Source organism: Miniopterus schreibersii (assembly GCF_964146895.1).
Source record: "Miniopterus schreibersii genome assembly, chromosome: 1".
Lineage (NCBI taxonomy): Eukaryota > Metazoa > Chordata > Mammalia > Chiroptera > Miniopteridae > Miniopterus > Miniopterus schreibersii.
In genome coordinates this window covers 85,567,696-85,592,351 of record NC_138101.1, presented here as the reverse complement: position 1 = coordinate 85,592,351, position 24,656 = coordinate 85,567,696, and the positions used below count along the sequence as shown (strand labels likewise).

At 37.4% G+C, this 24,656-nt stretch overlaps 1 protein-coding gene across 1 annotated transcript in view; it reads left to right on the top strand.

The window, feature by feature from the left end:
* The window catches only part of MALRD1 (MAM and LDL receptor class A domain containing 1), a gene marked incomplete at its 5' end in the record, with an annotated part of 544,166 nt that overhangs the window by 14,035 nt on the left and 505,475 nt on the right, over positions 1-24,656 (top strand). The window contains 2 exons of the mRNA XM_081144915.1: positions 19,868-19,959; positions 20,048-20,209. Of these exons, the coding sequence (XP_081001041.1) occupies positions 19,868-19,959; positions 20,048-20,209 (254 nt within the window). The remainder of the gene's footprint in view (positions 1-19,867; positions 19,960-20,047; positions 20,210-24,656) is intronic.

The window sequence follows — 24,656 nt, the reverse complement described above, 5'->3', positions numbered from 1 at the left end:
GGGAGTCGGTGTATGGTGACGAAAGGTAGTCAGACTTTGCATAGTGGGCAAGTAATACAATATACAAATAATGTATCATGGAACTGACACCTGAAACCTATATAGCTTTATTAAACAATGTCACCCCAATATAGTTAATAGGAATAATATATATTAAAAATACTTTTCTAAAAACAATTGTTAGGAATAAGCCAATTTTATCACAGAAAAAGGGACCAGCTCCACAAACAGGATGAATGACTCCCTGCAATAGATAACCCTTTTATTATGGATCCAGTTATATTAGATGGTGACATTGAATCTGGTTCCCAACTTTTAGCCATTGCAATGCCTTATGAATTGCTTCATCCCGCATGTGTCTCCTTTAGAACCTCCCCATGGCTTGTTCCCTTTCCTTAGAAGATTTTCCGCAGCATACAGTTACTTAGCCTCGCCTCCTTCATGGGCAGAATACCTGATATTTTCTCTTTTTGTTGCATGAGGCTCCTCTTCTATTCACATTGCCCCCCTGCCTTGGACTTAGACAACATCAGGATCTCCATCACTGTGCTTCTCTCTTTTCTTCCCTGCTTTTCTTCCTTACCGCTTCCCCCATTGCTTATTTTTAGATAGTTGATTCAAGAGGTAAAATAGGGGCAAGTCACATCAAAACTGAGATGTCAGATGTATAGGCAGACATAATTTTATCCATACCTCTTGGTTTGATTTAAGATATCTGGAATCAGACTAAATGGGTTTGAACCTGTTAGCTGTGCAGTTTCAGTTTCCTCATCCGTAAAATGGGAAAAATAATACAAGCCTTGGGGAAAATGGAACAAACATTGCCTGGCATAATTATTGAAGTCTAGCGATATTAATAATAGTGACATCTCTTGCAACTACAATTAAATGTTAAAATATCAGTATTTCCCTAGAAATAATTAAACAAATTTCTGCCTTTATATTTTAGCCATTTGAAATGTCTATGGAAAAATAGTCATGTTGGAATCTTGTCTCTATTCAAAAATTCTCATTTCATGAGTATGAATAAATTTTTTATTAACTTATTCTTGAAATAATTTGCCAGTGCTCCAAAGCAATATTTTTCATCATGTAATCAATGCTTTGAGAAGTTTTCAGGGCTAAATTTTAAAATCTATTAGAACATTAAAAACATCCTTGTGCCAATATTTGAAGTCTGTGAAAGCTCAGGGCAGAGTGATTACAATGTAGTACTGATTTTTAAGAAATAATTTTTCTTATGGGTATTTAAAATCAGGTTTAAATGGTAATATTGGAACTTTTGTTACTTTGACCAACTGTTAAATTGGAGCTGAAATCCATATATTATGAAACACACACACACTGTTAAACAGCATCCAATCTTTTAATTTTGTTCTAGAAAGGCGTGATGATCCTGGCCTTGGACTTGAGGCTCTTTGCTATTCTCCACAGCCACACCTACAGTGACCCATTGCTGGGCATGTTTTGGTCATGTGGGGCAGCTTTGAAAGTCTCACTTATGCTGTATAAACTCATGGCCATATTAACCTTGTTTTCCCTAGTCAGCTATAAGCAGGCTCTATGTGCACACATTTTTTATTTGTTTAGTATTTCCCCCTGACAGTTTATTATAAACATTTTCAAGCATAGGCAAAAGTTGAAAAAATTTGCTAGGAGTAGCCATATTCCCATCACTTAGCTTATATAATTCAAATAATGATATTTGTTTTATCAAATAGCTATTCATCTACCCATCCCGTTCTCCATTCATCAATCCATCATATTTGCAATGCATTCAAAGAAAGTCGCCCGATCACTTTACCCCAAATGTTAGCATGGTATCCCTAACTACGTGCAAGAGCCAGCAAACCTTGGCCTGGGTCATTTTCTGGTTTCTGTAAATAAAGTTGCTGTTTTGTTTTTTTTAACAAGCCATGCCCATTCATTCACAAATTGTCCCTGGCTGTTTTGGGGGCTGCAACCTTGGTGTTTACTGGTTGGGACAGAGACCATATGGTCCACAAAATCTAAATGATTTGGCCCTTTAAGAAAAGTTTGTCTGCTCCCACACTAGAGTTCAACATTCATTAGAGTTCTTTTTCTTTTGAGGTAAAACTTAAATTATATACAAACACCAATATTCAGTGTATTCTTCAATAAATTTGGACAAATGCGTTCACCTGTGCAACCAATCCTTAACAATATGTGAAACATTACTGTCCTGCTGAACAGTTCCCTCATGTACCCTCCTAGTCAATCCTTGCTCTTACACTTCACTCTCAGGACCATCACTATTTTGATTCCTGTGACACCCACAGATTAGTTTTGCTTGTTCTAGAACTTCGTGTAAGTGAACTCTTACAGTCTATACAATACAGTGCATACACTATTGCATAAGGCTTTCTACACTTAGCAGAATGCTTTCGGATTCCTCCACGTTGTAGTGTGTATCTAGCTCTTCCCTTTTTATTGCTGGCTAGTATGCAATTGTATGGTTTAGTTATTCACTACCCTACTGATCGATACCTTTGTTTTTTTCCTATTTTGAGCTATTATGATAAAACTGCTATGAATATTTTATTATTATTATTATTGTTAATCCTCATCTGAGGATATTTTTTCCATTGATTTTTAGAGAGAGTGGGAGGGAAGGTGCAAGGGGGGGGAGAGAATTCGTTGCCTTCTGCATCACCTTGACCAGAGCCAAGGATGGAATCTGCAACCCAGGTACATGTCCTTGACCGGAAATTGAACCCACGATCCTTCAGTGCTCAGGCCGAGGCTCTGACCATTGGGCACACTGGCCAGGGCTGCCTTGTTTTGACTTCCATTCCCATAACAATATGCCCCTTTTGTTTATCTTTAAAGCCTCTGAAGTCTCCAATGCTAGGTTTTCCTTGTTTTTTAATACAAGCATTGTATTAATCACAGGGTTTTCCAAAGCCAGCCCGTCCTAAACTGCTCTATGCTGCCCTTTCTGAGGGTTGCTGGGAACCCTAATCTATTCCTTAATACTTGTCAAGCTGCATTATATAGACAGTAAATCAGATTATTTTATTAAGGAAAAAAACAGCGTAAGACAGAAAATGGAAAGAAGAATCTTAAATTCTCACTCTCTAGATCAAGTTTTTGCAGCCTTTTTAGTCTTAACATCTTTTTATTTTGGAATCAATGAAACATTAATGTCCATTTATTCTTTTATGTGTTTATTATGTCAAAAACTTTTTATTGAGCATTTCCACTACTCCACAATCTATTGTAGGACCTGTAGATATCATTGTGAACAAGAACACAATTCTTGTCCCCAGTAAATTTGTAATCTAGGGATAGAGGCATAAATCTAATACCCGTTCTATTCCAGAGATCTGCATTTTTTTTCTTTAAAGGGCCAAACAATAAATAATTTTGCTTTTTTAGGCCATATAGTCTATGTCCCAAGACTCCACTCTGCCATTGTATTGTGAAAGTAGCATAGGGATTAAGCATGGCTGTGTTATAATAAAACTTTATTGATAAACCCTCAAATTTATAATTCATATAAACTTCACATGTCATAAAATACTCTTTGGAAAAATTTCAACCATTTAGACGTGTAAAAAACACTTAGCTCTTACACCATGCAAAATCAGGTGGCAGGTGTGATTTGTCTGGGGGCTGTAGTTTGCTGTCCTCCTAGTATGTTTAATAAACATTGAGTATTTTTGCATCTGATAATAATGCAGTTTTGGTGATACATGAGTAAAGGATACAATTTCTCTAAAAACTGACAGATGAATTATAATCTTAATTTTGGTGGTCAGTGTTCATTTTTGTAGCAAAGTAGGTGAAGCCTACCTTCATGTATACCCTATATACAAAATAGTGTTATTATTGCTGTTATTTAAAAATTTATTTGAATTTTCAATTAAGAAGGTGTTTTTTTTTTATAGCAGTTAAGTCTGTTTTTTTACAATAAAAATACAAATAAGATTTGTGTTCATGAAGTAGAATTACAGTGTATTATTCTATTTGTCCTGTTTTAAATGTTGTAGTTAACTAATTAAAAGTAAAAAATAATTAACAATGAAAAATTTATTTTATGTGTTCATGTACACATATTTACATACAGTGGTGACAATTGTTCATTTTAATTCAAAAGCATTTATTAACCCCAATGTGTAAGGCATCATGATAAATTCTGTGAATATTATAATTACTATTAAAATATTTGTTGCATATCAGGGTGTTTATGATCTCTTTGGAAAGCATTTTTTTTTACACAGTGTAAGGTTTATATAGGAAGAAGGGTGGGGAAAGGGAGTTATTGACAAAAGAAAAGAAAAGATTATATTTGGGCCCAGACATCTTTTTTTGAAGGGAAGAGAAGGGTGTCAATGTAAGAAATGTCCAAATGTGTACAGAATTTTTGTAAGAGTTTATTTGAACCAAACTGAGGACATATGCCAGGGAGCAATATTTCAGAATACATTTTGCAGTTGTTTCTTTTTCTTGATCAACTTTTTAATTTTTAATTTCTTTATTCTTTTAAACCATTTAAAAATTACTATTGAAATACATTTTTATATTATTTTCAGGTATACACCCCAGTGATTAGACATTAAATAACTTACTTAGTGATCATCCCAATAAATCTCATACTTACTGGACACCATACATAGTTATTAGAATATTATTGATCATGTTCCTTATACTGTACTTTATATACCCATGACTATTCTGTAACTACCAGTTTATACTTCTTAATGCCTTCACCTTTTTCACTCATCCCCCTAACCCTCCTCCCATCTAGCAACTGTCAAAATGTTCTCTGTATCTGTGAGTCTGTTTCTGTTTTGCTTGTTCATTTATTTTTTTTTTCAGATTCAATTGTTGATATATGTGTATTTATTGCCATTTTTATTTATTTATATATTTTTTCTTTTTCATAAAGAAGACCCTTTGACATTTTATGTGACACTGATTTGATAGTGATGAACTCCTTTAGCTTTTTCTTGTCTGAGAAGCTCTTTATAGGTCCTTTGATTCAAAATTATAACTATACTGGGTAGCATATCTTGGTTGTAGGTCCTTGACTTTCATCACTTTGAATATTTCTTGTCAATCCCTTCCAGCCTGTAAAGTTCCTGTTGAGAAATTAGCTGCCAGTCTTATGGGAGCTCCCTTGTAGGTAACTAACACTTTTCTCTTGTTGCTTTGATGATTCTCTTTGTCTTTAACCTTTTGTATTTTAATTATGATGTGTCTTGTTGTGGGCCTCTTTGGGTTCATCTTGTTTGGAATTCTCTGTGCTTCCTGAACTTGTACGTCGATATCCTTCACCAAGTTAGAGAAGTTTTCTGTTATTATTTTTTCAAGTAGGCTTTTAATTTCTTGATCTGTCTCTTCTCATCCCAGCACCCCCACGATGTGAATGTTGGTACACTTGAAATTGCCCCAGAGGCTCCATATACTATCTTCAGTTTTGGATTCTTTTTCCTTTTTCTCTTCTGGTTGGGTGTTTTTTGCTTCCTTATATTCCAAAGCACTGATTTGATTCTCAGCTTCATCTACTCTACTGTTGTTTCCTTGTAAATTATCCTTCATTTCAGTTAGCTTGGGTGTGCCTGAAAGTTGGGTGGGGGAAGGCCTCAGGAATCACCAGGGAAGGGCAAACAGTGTGAGCCAGGTTGATGGAGTCAGATATGGCACCTATCTGCTGGTTCTGTGGGTGGTGGGTTCATCAAAGGAACAATGGCCTCTGCCAGCATTTCCATCTGGGAGAAAGCTGCCCCTTCATCTCTCACCCTGATGCTGGACAAATCAGTTCCTCCTCATATGTCTCTGGTGCCGTTCAAGTTGCTGGCCCAGCATTGGAGCTCTGAGGGAGTGAGTCTTAGTAAGTCTGTGTGTGAGCCCTTTAATAGGAACTGCCTGCGACTCCAGCAGCCCTCCGTCTGGTTTTTACAGCCCGAAGTTATGGGAACTTCTCTTCCTGGCACTAGAACCATGGTTTGGGGGGCCTGGTGTGGGGCTGGGACCCCTCCTCCTCAGGGGGAATCTCTGTAGCCTTGATATGCCTCCTGATTTGTATCTTCCACATCTGGGTATGGGACCAGCCCATTCCACTTCTCTTCCTCTCCTACCAGTCTTAATGTAGTTTCTTCTTTAATTCCCTAGTTGTAAGACTTCCATTCAGTCAGATCTCAGGAGATTCTGAATAATGGCTGTTCTGTAGTTTAGTTATAATATTGATGTGGTTGTGGGAGGGGACAAGTACCACATTTACCTATGCCACCATCTTGATGATGGCATAGGTCTTGCAGGTTTTTTAAAAATATGTTTTTATTGATTTTTAGAGAAAGAGGAAGGAATAGGGAGAGAGAGAGAGAGAAACATTGATGAAAAACATTGATCAGCTGCCTCTTGCATGTCCCCTACTGGGATCAAGCCCAGGCACATGCCCTGACCAGGAATCAAACCAGCAACCTTTTGGTGCATGGGACAATGCCCAAGCAACTAAGCCACAGTGGCCAGGGCTTGCAGTGTTTTTGTGCATTTGATATTAAGGAGGGGACTAAGGAAGATCTGGAAAGCATTTTTTAGAATAACACAATTACTTATAATACAGGTAGAAATTTTAAAAGTGCTATGATGTTAGTCTGAGCAAATTCTGACACTGAAAAGGAGTGGGGCATTTGAGAAAAGGCTTGAAAGCTGAATGGTATTTCAATGTACAGTGAAGTGAAAGAAAATACATTTCTAACGGAAAGGATGGCATAAGGAGCATACAGAGATACTTAGTTCTCAGGTAATTATATTGTAGTCTGCTATGATTAGAGATACTGTCTTGGGAAGTGAGGATAAGGCAGAAAGTGTATTCAGGAATGTTAAGAACTATGCTGCCCTGGTAGTTCAATTGGTTAAAATGCCATTCTGATATGCCAACGTTGTGTTTTCAATTCCTGGTCAGGGCACATACAGCAATCTACCAATGAATGCGTAAGTAAGTGGAACAACAAATTGATCTCTCCTCCTGTCTCTCTCTCTCTCTCTCAAAAAAAGAAAAAAAAATATTACCAAAAGGATATTGATGTTAGTCATCAGTACCATGTCTTTTCCTTCCCCCCCTACCCAAACTCCTTCACAGTTGACAATTCTAATTCTGCTACTGTCCAACCAGGCAGCAGAAATGAGAGACATTGATGGATGTGGCAGTGGCTGAGGAGTTGCATAAAGAATTTCAAGGGCATACACATTTGGCACTTAATGATTCATTCTGCCTGAAGTAGAATTTTGCAGAAAGCTTTAGTTTCTTCCACAAACTCTTTGATTGTCAAGCTAGTAATATCAAGGTCCTTGATATGTGCCTGCGTGAGTGCACATTTTAAATGAGTAAGCTACATGAGTTTTTCATAATTCCTCAACAACCTCTATGCCTATTTTTGATTATATAATATAATATGTTTATTTTCCAATTTCTTTTATTTCAGATTCAGAGAAATACATCAGTCAGGGAATCAGAGTTGACAACTTAGATATTATTTGAATTAACTGATATGACATCAATGAAATTTCTCTACATAATATAACTAGTCGAGCTGTCAAATACCTTAAAGTAAATAATAAATATTATTTATTTGACTAGAGCTAAACTATATTCTATAATTTCTTTGTAGAAATGTTTTCCTATGTACAGTTTGCTTTCCTTTTGGCAGGAATTTTATCTTTACAGGCAGATGGCTTATTTATTTGTTAAATTTTTATGGGTACATATTTTTTAAATTAATCCAGCCACAAGTGAAAAAATTCAGACTCAACAGAAATACACAAAATCAAATATTAGTATCCTGAAGTAAATACAATACAAATTTCAAGGAATCTATCTTTTGAACCATAACCATATTGTCAGTAGACTGCGATTCTGTTGAATGAAAGTGGGTGGAAAATGTTACCAATTAAAGTGACAGAGTAGGTTTCCATTCTCTGCATACCAATGTTCTCTGCCATCTGTAATTAGCAGTCACTTTGATTCAATATGTCCTACAACTGAATTTGTCAAGGAAGAACTTACAGGCGCTCAACTACTTCAGGCTTTATAGACTTTGGTTAACACCTTAAAACACAGCAAATGGAACAAGAGAACCACATTCGTGCCTACCTAATTGTGGTAGGGAAAATTTTAAAGATGTGTCCCCTCCCCCAAGATTCCCATTCCCAGGTTATTCAATCAAACACTAATCTGTGTAAGAACTTCGTATATGTAATTAAAGTTATTAATGAGGTAACCTTAAAATAGGAAGGTTATCCTGAATAGTTTGAGTGGCCCCAATGCAATCACATGGCTCCTTGGGATCTTATATATACAAGATCATGTCATTTGTAAATAGAGATAGTTTTACTTTCTGTTTCCATTCTGGATGCTTTTTATTTAGTTTCCTTGTATAACTGCCTGCCTAGAAACTCCAATGCAATGTTGAATAGAAATGGCAGTAGCAGATGTCCTTATTTTATTCCTGTTAGGAGATTATTCAGTCTTTTATGTTAGTTATGATGTGAGCTGAGGGCTTTTGGTAGATGTCATTTATCAGGTAAGTATGTTGGCTTCTGTTGCTATTATGTTGAGGGTTTTTATTATGAGAGAGTGTTAGACTTTGTCAGATGTGTTTTCTGTAGCTGTCGAGATGATCAGGTGGTTTTTGGCCTTTACTTGCTTAGGTTACAGTGATTGGTTTTCAATGTTGAACCAACTTTGCATTCTCAGTATAAATTCTACGTGGTCATGGAGACTAATCCTTTTTATATCTTGCTTAATGAGGCTTTCTAGTATTTTGTTTAGAATTTTCACATTTATATTTATCATGGACATTGATTTGTCCCTTTCTTTTCTGGTGATGTGTTTGGTTTTGGAATCAAGGCAATAGAGGCCTCAGAGAATGAGTTGGGAAGTGTCCACTCCTAATTTGTGAGTGTTGGTGTTAATTCTTCTTTAAATATTTTGTAGCATTTACTAGTTATCCTTTGAGAATTTCTTGTTGAAAGCTTTTCTATTACTGATTCATTCCTTTTACTTGTTATAGTTTATTCAGATTTGTATCTATTCTTTTTTAAAACATTTTTAAAATTTTTTATTCACAGTTGACACACAATATTATATTAGTTTCAGGTTTACCACATAATGATTGGACATCTATATAACTTATAAAGTAATTACCCCCAATAAATCCAGTACATCTGACATCATAGTTATTACAATATTATTGACTATATTCCCTATGCTATACTTTACATCCCCATGACTATTTTATAACTATCAATTTGTACTTTCTTTTTAATCCTCACCTGATGTTATGTTTTATTTATTTTTAGAAAAAGAAGAAGGGAGAGAGAGATTGATGTGAAAGAAACAATTGGTTGCCTCTGGTATGCATCCCAACTGGGGATTGAACCTCCAACCTGAGTATGTGCTCTGACTGGAAATTGAACCAGCAACCTTTTGGTGTATGGGAGGACACTCCAACTCAGTTACTTGGCCAATGCCCAATTTGTACTTCTTAATTCCTTCCCCTTTTTCACCCAGTCCCCCAACCTCCCACCCATCTGGCAACCTTCAAAATGTTCTCTGTATCTATGAGTTTCTTTCTGTTTTGTTTGTTGATTTGTTTTCTTTTTTAGATTCCACATATAAGTAAAATCATCTGGCATTTGTGTTTTTCTGCCTGACTTAACTTCACTCAGCACAATGTCCTCTAGGTCTACCCATATTGTTGCTGAAAGCAAGATGTTATTCTTTTTTAAGGCTGAGGCATATTTTATTGTATATATGTACCATTTCTTCTTTATCCATTTATCTTTTGATGGACACTTAGGTTACTTTTATATCTTTGCTATTGTAAATAATGCTGTAATGAACATATGGATACATATATCTTTTTGAATTAGTGTTTTGAGTTTCTTTGGATAAGTAGTCAGAAAAAGAATTTTTTGTCTCTTGTTATAGGCTTTGATTTAAAGTCTGTTCTTTCTGTATAAATATTGCCACCTTGGCGTTTTTGTTTGGTTGCTTCCATTTTCATGAAATATCTTTTTCCATCCCTTTACTTTCAGTCTGTGTATGTCTTTTGATCTGAAGTGAGTCTCTTGTAGACAGGATATGCAAGGTTCCTGTTTTGTTATCCATTCAGTCACCGTATGTCTTTTGATTGGAGCATTTAATCCATTTACACATAAAGTAATTATTGCTAGATATGTAGTTATTGACATTTTATTATTCATATATATTCTTCTTCTTTTTAAAGAAGTCCCATTAACATTTCTTGTGATACTGACTTGGTGGTGATGAACTTCTTTAGCTTTTTCTTGTCTGGAAAACTCTTTATCTGTCCTTTGAGTCTAAATGATAGCTTTGCTGCGTAGAATAATCTTGGTTGTAGGCACTTGCTTTCCATCACTTTAAATATTTCATGCCACTCCCTTCTGGCCTGCAAGGTTCCTGTTGAGAAATCAGCTGACAGTCTTATGGGAGCTCCCTTGAAAAGAGAACTGCTTTTCTCTTGCTGCTTTTAAGACTCTCTCTTTGTCTTTAAGAGTTTACATTTTAATTATGATGTGTCTTGGTGTGGCCCCCTTTGGGTTCATCTTATTTGGGACTTTCTGGACTTCCTGGACTTGTATGTAGATTAGGGAAGTTTTTCATCATTATTTCTTCAAATAGGTTTTAATCCCTTGCTCTCTCTCTCCTCCTTCTGGTACCCTTATAATGCAAATGTTGGTATGCTTGATGTTTTCCCAGTGGCTTCTTAAAATATCCTAATTTTTTGGATACCTTTTTCTTTTTGCTGTTTTGATTGAGCATTTTCTGCTACCTTATCTTGAAATCGCTTATCCAGTCCTCTGCTTCATCTAATCTACTGTTGATTTCTTCTAATGTAGTCTTTATTTCAGCTTTTGTATACTTTATTTCCTACAGGTTCTTTTTATGGTTTCTATGTCTGTTTTTATGCAGTTGAAATTGTCACTAAGTTCCCTGAGCATCTTTATAATCATTGTCTTGAATTCTTTATCAGGGGGATTGCTTACCTTCATTTCATTTAGTTATTTTTCTAGAGATTTCTCCTGTTCTTTCACTTGGGGCATATTTCTTTGTCTTTCCATTTTGGCTGACTCTCTGTATTTGGCTCTATGTATTAGGTAGAGCTGTTACATCTCCCTGTATTGGTAGAGTGGCCTTATGTAGTAGGTATCCTGTGGGGCCCAATGGTGCAGTCTCTCTAGTCACCTGAGTTATATGCTCCAGATGTTCTCTTTGTGTGGGTTGTATGTACTCTTCTGTTGTAGTTGAGCCTTGATTATTCTTGGCATTTCAATGGGAGGCATTCACCCTCAGGATGATTGGTTGTGGGTTCTGGTCATGACTATAGTGGAGGAGCTGCTATGCAGGGGCAGACCCTACGAGCAAGATTCACTTTAGTAGGACTCTGGTACCTGCTGAGTCTGTCCTTTGAGTGTGTCATTTGTAGAGGTGGTTGGATGGTTCTCTGGAATTATCTGAAGTTGACCACTGAGTTTGTTGGTTCTGGGGACTCTTTGGAGGTGCAGGCCAAGGTCAGCTGCTGTTTGTGTCCTTTGTGGGGCCACCTGAGCTATAAAGTGAACTGCAGGTAGTTGCCACTTGTTTTTGGCTTGGAGGTGCCTGGGGGTGTGGGTAGCTGCAAACTGAGACTGGCTGCCACTAGTGCTGGGCGTAGGGTCACTTAGCATAAGATATGGAGTATGCTGAGGCCAGATGCTGCTTTTGGGGTTTGTCAACCTGTGAGAGATTTTAAGAAAGTCAACAGCATAAGCCAAGACAAGTCATTTGTATGGAACTATTACTGAGGGCAAAAATGTTACTGGGAACAGCTTGGGTGAACCTGCAAGTTGGCTGGGGCAGGTATTAAGGAATCACCAGGGCAAGGCAAACAGTGTTAGCCAGGTTGATGGAGACTCAGATGAGATGCCTGCTTGCACCTGCAAGAGAAGGGCTCAGCAAAGGAACAATGACCTCTGCCAGCATTTTTTCCTGGGAAAAGGCTGCCCCTTTAGCTCTCACCCTGAAGCCAGAGGAGGCAGTTCCTTCCTATATGTCACTGGCACCAATCAAGCTGCTGCATCAGCACTAGAGGTCACAATGAGTAGCCTGAGTAATTATGTGCAGGACTTTTAAGAGGAATACCTGGGACTCCAGCACCCCTTGATCTCACTCAGCCACAATTTCCACTGGTTTTCACAGCCAGAAATTATGGGGACTTCTCTTTCTGGCACTGGAACCCTGTGCTGGGGATCCTGGTGTGCTGCTGGGACTCCTCAATCCTCATGGGGGACCTCCATAACTGAGGTAGTCTTCCTGATTATTAACCAGGTCTCACATGTGGTGTGAGACCAGCCCATTCTGCAAATTCCCCCCTCCTACTAGTTTTAATGTGACTTCTTCTGTATATCTTCTGTTATAGGACTTCAGATCATTCTCAGTGATGGTTGTTCTGTAGGTTAGTTGTAATTTTGAAGTAGTCATGAGAGGAGGTAATTACGGCATTTACCTACTCTGTTATCTTCACCAGAAGCCCTCTATCTCTTTTGATTAGCTTGGTCCCGAGTCAATTTTTTAAAAATTTACTGGGGTGACATTGCTTAATAAGACCTGAATCAATTTTTGTGTCTTTTGAGTAATTTTTTCATATTAAGGTTATCTGATTTGTTAGCTTGCAATAGTTGATAATTATTTTCTTATACTCCTTGCTGTTAGTTGGCTTTTCTTCTAGCTTTGTAAAGTGTAAAGTAAGATTGTAAATTTTATTTTTTTAATGAATTAATGAGGTGATATTGGTTAATAAAATTATGTAGGTTTAAGGTGTACAATTCTATAATATATCATCTGTATATTGTACTGTGTGTTCATCACCCCAAGTCAAATCTCCTTTGATCACCATTTATCCCACTTTTACCCTCTACTACCTTCCCCAACCTGCCTTTCCCTCTGATATTCACCATACTATTGTCTGTCTATGAGGAATTTTTCTGTTGTTGTTGGTTTAATCCCTTCACCTTTTTCAACCAGTCCCCCAAATCCTCCCTCTGATAGCTGTCAGTTTGTTCTCTGTATCTATGAGTCTGTTCCTATTTTGTTCGTGAGTTTCTTTTGTTCATTAGATTCTATGTATAAGTGAAATCATATGGTACTTGTCTTTCTCTGACTGGCTTATTTCACTTAGCATAATACTTTCCAGGTACATCCATGCTGTCACAAAAGGTAATATTTTCTTCTTTTTTTGTGGTTGAGTAGTATTCCATTATGTATGTGTACCACAGCTTTTTTATCCACTCATCTACTGATGGGCACTTGGGATGCTTCCAGATCTTGGCTATTGTAAATAATGCTGCAATAAACATAGGGATGCATGGTGTCCCTTTTTTGATTCATGCTAAGAGCCATCATTGTTTTTGCATCATCAGTGCAAGTGTCAACATAGTAAAAAAGGCAAACAACATATTAGTATTATTGGTTATTTAGGAATGTGTTATTTAATTTCAACATATTTACCAATTTCCCATACTTCTTCCTGCTAGTAACTCAAAACACTCTATTGTGGCTGTAGAATATACTTTTAAGATTCACATTCACTTAAACGTATTGAGATTTATTTTAGGGTCTAAAATGTGGTATTTCCTGGAGAATATTCTGTGTGTACTATAGAAGCATATATATTTTACTGTTGTTGGATGGAGTGTTTTAAATATGTCTATTAGTTGTAAATGGTTTATAGTGGTTTGTTTTTAGTTTCCTTATTGATCTTCTAATTGCTCTATCCATTCTTGTAAGTGGGGTATTTAAGATTCCAACTATTATTGTTGAATTGTGTATTTTCAGTTTGATTCTATTAGCTTTTGTTTCATATATTTTGGGGCTCTGTTTTTAGGTGCATATATGTTTATAATTGTTATATTTTCTTGATGGGTTGATTCTTTTTTCATTATAAGTGTCCTTATTTGTCTCTAAAACAATTATTTTGTGTTAAAATATTTTTTCCCCCTTGGATTTCTAGCTCTCTTTTTTTTATTATTTATTGTATGTTATGTTTTTTATCTTTTTATTTTCTATGAGATTTCTACAAGAGACATACTTTATGAGTGGATCATATTTTTATATAATATGCCAGCCTCAAACTTTTGATTGAAGACATTATACATTTACACACAACAAAATTACAAATGAGATAGGATTTGCACCTGCCATCTGCTATATGTTTTGTTTGTCTTACGTCTTTCTTGTTTTCTTTTATTTAAATCCTCACTTGGGGATGTTTTTCATTGATTTATTTTTTTAATTTTACTTTTTATTTTTTAGAGAGAAAAAAGGAGAGAGAGATAAAGAAACATCAATTGAGAGAGAAATATCAATCAGTATGCTCCCTGACTGGGAATCGAACTCACAAAACCCTTTGGAGTACAGGACTACATTTCAACTGAGCCACCTTGCCAGGGCAATTTTTGATTTGTTTTGTGCTACATAGATATTTTCTAGTGTATCATAGTAATTCACTTTTTCCACTAAATATTTTTGAACTATTTTTTAGTGGCTGCCTTGGGGATTAAAACAATCTAGGTTGGATTAATACCATTTATTAATAGTTGCCTTTTGTGGTACTTGTCTTTCTCTGACTGGCTTATTTCACTTAGCATAATATTCTCCAGTTCCCTCCATCCTGTCCCAAAAGATAAGAGATCCTTCTTTTTTACAGCTGCATAATATTCCATGGTGTAAATATACCATAGCTTTTTATCCGCTTAGTTCTCTAGAAGTATTTTTGTAAATTTAGGTGCTCCTATATTGGGTGCATATATGTTTATCAGAGTTATATCCTCTTGTTGGATTGATCCTTTTAGTATTATGTAATGACCTTTCTTGTCTCTCATAATGGTCTTCATTTTGAAGTTTATTTTGTCCGATGTGAATATTGTTACCCAAGCTTTTTTTTTTTCCATTTCCATTTGCATGGAAAATTTTTTTCCATTCCTTCACTCTCATCCTGTGTATGTCTTTTGTAGACAGCATATATTTGGGTCATGTTTTCTTATCCATTTAGACACCCTATGTCTTTTTATTGGAGCATTTAATCCATTTACATTTAAAGTTATTATTTAAAGATACTTATCTATTGCCATTTTAATTCTTCATGCCTAGGTCTCTCTCTCTATTTCTACTTCTAATTACAGCAGTCCCTTTAACATTTCCTGCAATGCTGGTTTGGTGGTGATAAACTCCTTTAGCCCCCCTTTTTTTTTGTCTGGGAAGCTCTTTATTTCACCACCTATCTTGAATGATAGTCTTGCTGGATGGATTAGTCTTGGTTTCAGATCCTTGTTTTGCATTACCTTGAATACTTCATGCCATTCCCTTCTGGCCTGTAAAGTTTCTGATGAGAAGTCAGCTGACAGCCTTTTGGGAGCTCCTTTGTAAGACATAGATTGCTTTTCGCTTGCTGCCTTTAAGATTCTCTCTTTGTCTTGAATTCTTGACATTTTAATTATGATGTGTCCAGGCATGGGCCTCTTTGGATTCTTCTTGCTTGGAACTTTGCACCTCCTGAACTTGTGTGACGTTTTTCTTCACCAGGTTAGGGAAGTTTTCTGCCATCATTTCTTCAAACAAGTTCTCTAACCCTTGCTTACTTTCAACCTCTTCTGTCACTCCTATAATGAGAATATTGTTACATTTCATGTTGTCCCACAGCTCCCTTAAACTGTCCTGTTTTTTAATTGTTTTTTCTTTTTGGGTCTTTGATTAAGTGATAGTTTTCTACCCTGTCTTCTGATTTGCTGCTCTGACCCTCACCTTCCTTTAATCTGCTATTTATTCCTTCCAATGTATTCTTTATTTCTGCTATGTCATTCTTCATTTCTTTAATAGATTCCATATCTTTTTTCATGCTGTTGAGCATCCTCACAATCAGTATTCTGAACTCTATATCTGATAGATTGCTTATCTCCATTTCATTTAGCTTTTTCTGGAGACTTCTATTGTTCTTTCATTTGGGGGTTGTTGGTTTTTTGTCTCCCCATTTTGGCTGCCTGTTTGGGTTTGTTTCTATGTATTCCGTAGGCCTGCTACGACTCTTGGTCTTTTTGGAGGGTCTCTGGTGCTGGCCAATGTCATATGCAGTTTGTGACTGGCCTTCAGTACCCTCTTTGGAGCTATCAACACCCCTCAGCTTGGGGTCCCCTCTGCTGGGTCTGGGTACAGTTGGACAGAATCAAGATGCACACCAAAGTCTGCTTTTCCAGAAGCAAATCAGGCAAAGACTCAAAGCACTCTGAAGTCTGCTTCTGCCTGAAGGCTGATTAATCTGATTCTCTTAATGAGCCTCAGGCTGTAGAACATCTCCAGGTAGGGTGAGAGATTTTCTAGCAGGGTGGGGCAATTGCTTCCCTGTCCCCAGGCAAAAGCAGCAAATTGCCTGTAAAAGATGTCCTCTGCAGTATGAGGGAATGACTCAGGACAGGAATCCAGAGGGGTGTCTTCTGATCTCAATCTCCAGAGCCCACAACCCTAGATTCTCCTCACATAGCTTCAGTCCACTCTGCCCTCCCTCTGCTGGAGCCCAAGGTGAGTGGCTGCACATGAAACTTTGTGGGTTGGCTCTTTAAGAGGGTGCCTGCAGTTCTACCCTTTTCTCCCTGGCAGACAGAAACCCTGCAGCTTTACACAGCCAGTTGTTATGTGGGCACCTTTCTCAGCTCTAGTGCTCTTGGCTGGGAAGCCCAGCCTGAGGTTTAGACCCCGGAGTCCTCAGTGGGAATCCCCAACAGCTTAGATATCCCTCTGGGCCTTCAGCTGTGGCTTGTGGGAGCTCAGTCAGTCCTCTTGCACCTCCGCACTTCCTTCCAGTCTCCATGTGGTCTCTACTTTAGGTCTTTGGTTATGAGGGTGCTCTCCAGCTTGTCTTCAGTTGCAGTTGATTATTGAGGATCTTTTTTCTATATTTTAGTTGTAATTCCAGTTTAGTCCTAGGAGAGTGTCAGTGTTGCTTCCACTCAGTCTGCTACCAGGTTAATCTCTCCATATTAATACCAGCTTAATTGCAATAGCATATGAACATATTTGTCCAATCAAGCTCCATTCTCCCCACCTTTATGCTGTTACTGCCAGAAACTATATCTTTATATACTGAGTACTTATTAATACTGAATTAGAATTTTGATTTTTATCAATCATCATAACCAACGATGATTAGTTGTTAACATTTATAATTTCTCTTTGCTGACATTCTCTATATGAATAGAGAAAAGGAGTTTGTATCTAAGACTATTATTTCTTCTCTGTTATCAGAACTGAGGCATATTTCTGTCGTAGATGAACACCTTTCCCATTCCAAAAGTTTTGACATCTTAACCTTTGTTTCAGGCCTTGGACTTTGTCATGGCGATCCATTCCCACAGCCTGATTTTTTGGAAAATGTTCTTAAGAACTGATATTTTTTCACTGCTAAAATACTCAATTTTTTGAGTTTCTTTGAGCCAGTCTGTTACTCTGTAGCATGCAATAGGATTTATGTTTCTTCTGCTCACAATCATTCCCATTAATCACTTAGAACTTGGGAAATGGAGGAAACACAAGGTTGCCAATTAATAGTTGAAGAAAGCAAGACTGAAAATTCTACCTTCTCTTTCTTGAGGATCAAAGTTGGTGGAATTCACTACTATAGTTATTGGATTTAGCCTCAAGACTTGATTCATGGTTTTTGTTGCTTTTATATTTTATATACTTTCTTTTTTGGTCATTAATCTTGGTTATGTTGGATTTTACTCCAACAGCTACCCAGCAACTAAGAAAAAATATTTTTGAACTCCCTTTAACATAAACATTTATGATTATAAACAAAATCATTTATGTTTCTTGTAATTTTAATATTTAACACTTTGTCACAAGTTTATTTAAAGTATGTTTTGAAGATATTCTATGCAATTGCTTTTATGGAGGTAGGGTTAAAATGGGAATTTATGTATCATATAAACAAACAATGGGTATATTAGAGATTAATAGTAGACATATGATGATGACAATGATACACGTGTGATATGATATTACTAAGCTCCTTCAAAGAGTAAGAGGGGTGTGTTGAGAGAACATTGGGTACAGTTTTTTGTTATCAGCTTCACAGTCTCTTCTTGATGATTAGAGCCAGTAATAGGAAGGGTGTCAAATGAAGAAATGGGCATGTGGGAAAAGTTTATGCTGCCAAGGATCTGCTTCTTTTTTTTATATTTATAGAAGTGATGACTAAAGCTTTAGTCATCTATAAGATGGTATTTTTCTCTAAAGAACATCTCCATCTGCAATTAAAGAAATTCTACACTCATACTATATGGAATAAGATAAAATTGTGAGTGCATTTAAAAATATGTCTGTTATTATCACTAAGTTGGAATTAAAGGTGGAAAACAGATACTGCTATTGGGTGCATTTTGAACACTTTTTTTTTGACAAAATACAGAATAATTTAGTGTCATAACACATAACAAATGTCATAGTTTATATTTATAAAACACCCTACTTATTTACAGAACTTATTATTTATTGCAAATTCTACTCTATTATTTATTATCATAACGCGGAAAATCTGATTTTTGACCAAACTTTTTAAATTAAATATGATTAATTTAAGTAATTTTCTTGACAAATGAAAGTAATTTTTCCTGTATATTCATGAATGCTTTTTAGTAGCTGAATATTTATAAACAATAATTTAGGGCCTGTTGAATACTATTATCATTTGCATTGCTAATAATATTATTTAAACCTAAAACAATATATTCATATGGCTCTTTATGCTTATTTAATTAATCACTTGCTTAACATTTGCTTTACCTGCTGAATATGAAGTAGGAGCAAACTAATGATAGCCCACTTGTATCACCATGATACCATATCTTCATCTAAATTATATTTATATAATAATTCTAGGGAGTGCATTCTCAGAACAATTTTCTGTTATTGCTGGGATTTCAATTATGCATCTGATTGTATCTATAAGTAATCATTAATGCCATTGCTTTCTACTTAATTAGGGTACAATTTTGGAATAAGTCTAGGGAAAAAAGTTTTTAAAGTTTCATAATTTAACTATTCTTTCAATGATGTGACTATTAAATTTGATTTCCAGCTCAGCTTTAAAATACCACTGAATAACTTGGGTAGATGTATCATCATGATCATCATCAACATCATTTCTTCATTCTTTTTGACAAATAGTGGCACATCAAATAGAGTAGCAATAAATAATGGCTCCCAGATTACATACTATAACCTTGTCAAGCATTGCAGGAAACCTTTGAAAGCCCAGGAAATGTTCTACATTTATTGTATAGGCTTTTAAACAGTAACTGGCATAGTCTATACTGCAGCATATAGGACAGTATCAGGGCTCAGTAGTGTTTTCCATAATCCTGGGAAAAACTGGGACTATTTAATTCAATTCTTTCTGGAGAAAATCACAGCAAACAATGATCTCCTTTGAATTCATCACTGAATTGCTTATTTTGGTGGGCAGACCTAAGATGATGTTTTCTCTGGATACCATCTCTGCAGAGTTATAACTTTCTACGTTATATAAGATAAATCAGGTTGCGGACTGCAGCCCATAATAGTGCTAAAGGGAATATAATCACAAGTAGTTATTTCAATGGGGAATATAATGAAGTAAAAATATCAGTCAGACCATTTTCAAAAGCAAATGGTGTGGTTAAATGTTTCATTCTTGGAAGAAAAATATATTGATCCAATGTGGATATAAGCCTGAATTACTGCCTGGTGTGTTAGCTAGGTTTTCCAGTGATTACCCTGAATCTAAACGCTGACTCCTATTTCTAATAGCTCACTTTCTCTCATTGGCCTCCAAAGTGGACTCTCCTTCAAACTTAAGAAGCCGAATTTTTCTCCCGACAAATAACCTGCATCCTTGTCAGGTATTTGAAAGCACACAGCATTTTCAAAACTTTTCATATTTAGGAGCTTCTTTGTTATAATTGTTTGTATGTTAACTATTTTTCACAGGTTACATTTTATTACTTCTCCAGCCATGTTAGTGGCAAATTAACAGCTGGCCTTCAAACTACGTGTGGTGGGCCTGTCCAATCTTTATGGGAAAACACAGCTGGGCTCCAAAATCGGTGGGAGAGAAACATCCTCAAAATCCAGTGCTCCCAGAAATTTCAGGTATGGGTGTTATATTTTCTAACTATGTTTTTGAAGGGAAGATGATAGGATAGAGATTTTAATACCAGGTGAATTAAACGTGGGATGGCTAACTGTCCCTGTTGGCAGGACTGAGTGATTTGCCAGGGCTTGCAAGAGCTGAAACCAAATAGTCCCAGGAAATTGGGTTGTCTCGTATCCCCAAAATACACGTAAAAAAGGCTTTGGATTTATGTATCAAAACTGAAGTTGAGTGAAGGAAACAAGATGGCAGTGTAGGTAATAGCTCCACCCGCCGCCTCCTGCAACCACATCAAAATTACAACTGAAATACAGAACCACCATCACTCAGAGCCTCCTGAAATCTGGCTGAACAGAAGCCCCACAACCAGGGAGCTGAAGAAGCACTGAAACCGGTAGGAGGGGGTGAGACGCGGGCGGATCGGGGCTGAATAGGGGCTGAATCACAGAGATGCGCCCAGGGTCCCATACCTGGTGCTGCAGTTGTAACCTGGGAGGGAATCTCGGCGGTGGGGGTTTCCGGGAGGAGTGAGGGGTCGCAGCCCCACAGCAGGCCCCCAGCCTAGGGCTCCAGGGCTGGGAAGAAATGTCCCTACAGCTTTGGGCTGTGAAACCAGCGGGGACTATGGCTGAGGGTTGCGGAGGCTGTGGGAGCCCCAGCAGCTCCTTTTAAAGGCCCGGCGCACAGACTCAGATGCACTCCCTCTGAGCCCCAGCGCCAGGCAGCAGCCTGAAAGGACCTGGGACACTTGGGGAGGAACTAACCTGCCTGAAATCTGGGTGAGAGCTGGAGGGGCAGCTTTCTCCCAGGCAGAAGAGCTGGCAGAGGCCATTGCTCCTTGGAGAGTCCTCCCCACACACAGCTGGCAGGCAGGCGCCATGTTTGAATCGCCAGCACCTGACTCACCCCTTTGGCCCCGCCCATGATTCCCGGAGGCCCCACCCCTCCCCACCTGCAGCTCATGCAGGCCATTTCCAGGGGCTTTTCTGTGCAAGTGGCCTCTCCAGCCTCATGCTTAGGACTTTCCTGAAATCTCTCAAACAAGCAGCAGCATGTCCCATATGGCTTGATAAGTGGTCTCAGGCCTGGGATTAGTGGCAGCCTGCATTAGCTCATAGCTTGGCCTCTCATGGACATCTCCAAGCCAGCACAAGTAGCAGCCAACTACGGTTTGCTGTGTAGCTCATGCTGGGTGGCCCTGGGCAAGGCACTGGCAAAGGCTGACTTTGCACCTCCTGAGATGCCCCAGAGACAGTGCACCTGGTGGTCAGACTCAACCACACTGGGTTACAACCCTACCACATCCACAAATGACACACTCAAGGGGCACACTTGGTGAACACCAAAGCTCCACTGAAGTAAATCCTGCTCCATAGGGGTGTCTCCAGCACAGCAGTTCTTTGGCTGCAGCTGCAGCTGGTCCTCACAGTTGATTGGTTTGGGGGTCAGTTCCTCCCAGTGATGCCAACAGCAACCAAGGCTCAACTACAACAGGACAGTACACACAGCCCACACAGGGGAGCACCTAGAAGGCCCAGCTCAGGTGACTGGGGAGGCTGAGCCACTGGACCCTACAGGACACCTACTACACAAAGCCACTCTACAAATTCCAGGAGATATAGCAGCTCTACCTAATACATAGAAACAAACACCAGGAAGCAGGCAAAGAAACATGTCACAAAGGAAAGAACAGAAGAAATCTCTAGAAGAGGAACTAAATGAAATAGATCCAAGCAGGCTAACATATACAGAGTTCAGAATAATGGTTATAAGGATGCCCAAGGATATTAGTAAGAGTATGACAAAAATAATTGAAAAAATCGATACTACACGAACTGAAATGAAGAATAATTTACAGGGAATCAGCAGTAGAGTAGAGGATGCTGAGAATCAGATCAGCAATTTGGAACATGAAGAAACAAAAAACACCCAACCAGAAGAGCAAAAAGCAAAAAGAATCCAGAAATATGAAGATAGCATAAGCAGTTTCTGGGACAACTTCAAGAGGCCCACCATTCGTATTATTGGGATGCCAGAAGGGGAAGAAAGAGACCAAGGAATTGAAAACCTATTTGAAAAAATAATGACAGAAAACTTCCCCTTCCTGGGGAAAGAAATCGACTTACAAGTCCAGGAAGCACAGAGGGTCCCAAACAAGAGGACCCCAAAGAGGCCCACAGCAAGACACATCATAATTAAAATGCCAAAGCTTAAAGACAAAAAGAGAAGCTTAAAAGCAGCAAGAGAAAAGCGGTTAGTTACCTACAAGGGAGCACCCATACACTGTCAGCTGATTTCTCAACAGAAACCTTGCAGGCCAGAAGGGAGTGGCAAGAAATATTCAAAGTGATGAAAAGCATGGAACTACAACCAAGATTGCTCTACCCAGCAGGGCTATCATTTAGAATTGAAGGTCAGATAAAGAGCTTCTCAGACAAGGAAAAGCTAAAAGAGTTCATCACCACCGGACCACCACTACAGGAAATGTTGAAGGGTCTTCTTTAAGAAGAAGCTAATGAACAAAAGAATCTGATGAACTAAATAGATCCTGAGACACTGACGCATGTAACAGACGATCATATTTCAGAGGGAAGAGGGAAGGAGGGTGGAGGGTAGGAAGAGATTAACCAAAGAAGTTTATGCATATATGCATAACCCATGGACACAAACAATCATGGGGTGAAGGCCTGGGTAGGGGCTGGGAGCGAGGTGGGGGGGGTCAATTGGGGGGAAAAATGGGACACCTGTAATACTTTCAACAGTCAAGATAAATTAAAAAACAAAACATAACAAAACACTGAAGTTGATATGTATTGATATATTGATATATTAATAAAATATGACCACCTAATTCTCTTAACTTCTTGAATTCCTCTCATTTTCTTTTTTATTTCTCTTACTATTCCATTGTCCTCTTTCTTTTCATTTCTATTCTTTAGAGTCACTTCCCCTTCAGACTTTTCTCATGCTTTTGAGAGAACAGGGTTGTGTTGAGTAATGAGGAAATAGACTGATTTAAATATTAATTCCAAGTGAAATGAAATAATTGTCATATTCGTTTCATGGTTAAACTCAAGTTATACAATGCAGCCTTTATTTTCCAAAATAATTTTGATAATTAAAGCCAAAGCAAGCCTATGAAAGATAAACGTATTTATGCAGTCTAATAAAACTTATGTATTCTGGAAATTATAATCTAATGATTATTACAGGGGTTCTTGAAAAAGTATTGCATATTTTAACATTCGGGACAGTCAAGCAAAATTTTCCAGTTAAAAGAGGATCTTAAAGCATTTTATTCTGAATGAATTTGCTTTTTAAACCTGATTTGTGAGACAATTTAGCCCAAGTAGGTTTCCTTTATCATTTTTATTAGAATAGTGTAATATAATCAATTTTATAATTTTGATAAGGAGTACAAAATCATTTGATACGTGGTGAATTTAGCACTTACTTAAATATAGGACTTGGATTAAATTTTAAATTCAGCTATTTTGAATGGCTAAGAGGAAAGACAGGAGAATGAGGAGTATCTCTATTATAAAAATTGATTTATCAGATATAAGAATGACATGTTTTCTTAATTGAGCTGTCATAAAATCACAGTAGTTTGGAGTTTTCAGGCTTTTGTAAGCTAAAGGGAGATTCGAAGAAAATAAAAGAAAAACACTTAGTAGATGGTTAAATGACACCTGGACAGATAGAACTTAAGTGGTATGGCTGGAAACATAATTCTGTCCTTTTGAGCCTTTGCACTCTATTGAAATCAAATATCAGTGTGTGTTGGGAGGGTATCTTAAGGTATCAGGCATTTAAGTCCTTCTATGAATGACTGATTCATTTATTTATCAAAGACTTATTTAGGGTACTTGGGATGCTCTAGGTGGTATTTAGGGAATATTCCCAGCTCCATATTAATGGAAAAATATTTTCCCCCCGGGTCTATTGAGGTAGAATTGACATATAACATTATGTACATTTAAGGGTACAAGGTGGTGATTTGATACACGTGTATACTGTGGAATGATTACCAAGACAAAGTTAGTTAACACATCCATCATTTCACATAATTATGGTTTTTGGGTTTTTGTTGTTGTTGTGTGGTGAAGACATTTAAGATCTACTCTCTCAGCAACTTTCAAGTATATATTACAGTTTTATTAGCTATATTACCATGTCTGCATATTCGATCCCAGAACTTATTCACTGTGTAACTGGAAGTTAGTTTCCTTTGGCCAACATTTCCCTGTTTCCTTCACACCACAGCCCTTGGCAACTACCATTCTACTCTTTTTAAAAAATATATTATTTTTTTAAATTGAATTTATTGGAGTGACACTAGTTCACAAAACCATCGGCACACAGCATTGTGCACCCATTGCCCAAAGCAAAGTCTCTTTCCATCCCCACTTGCTCTACCCTTTTTTTTCTATGAGTTTGGCTTTT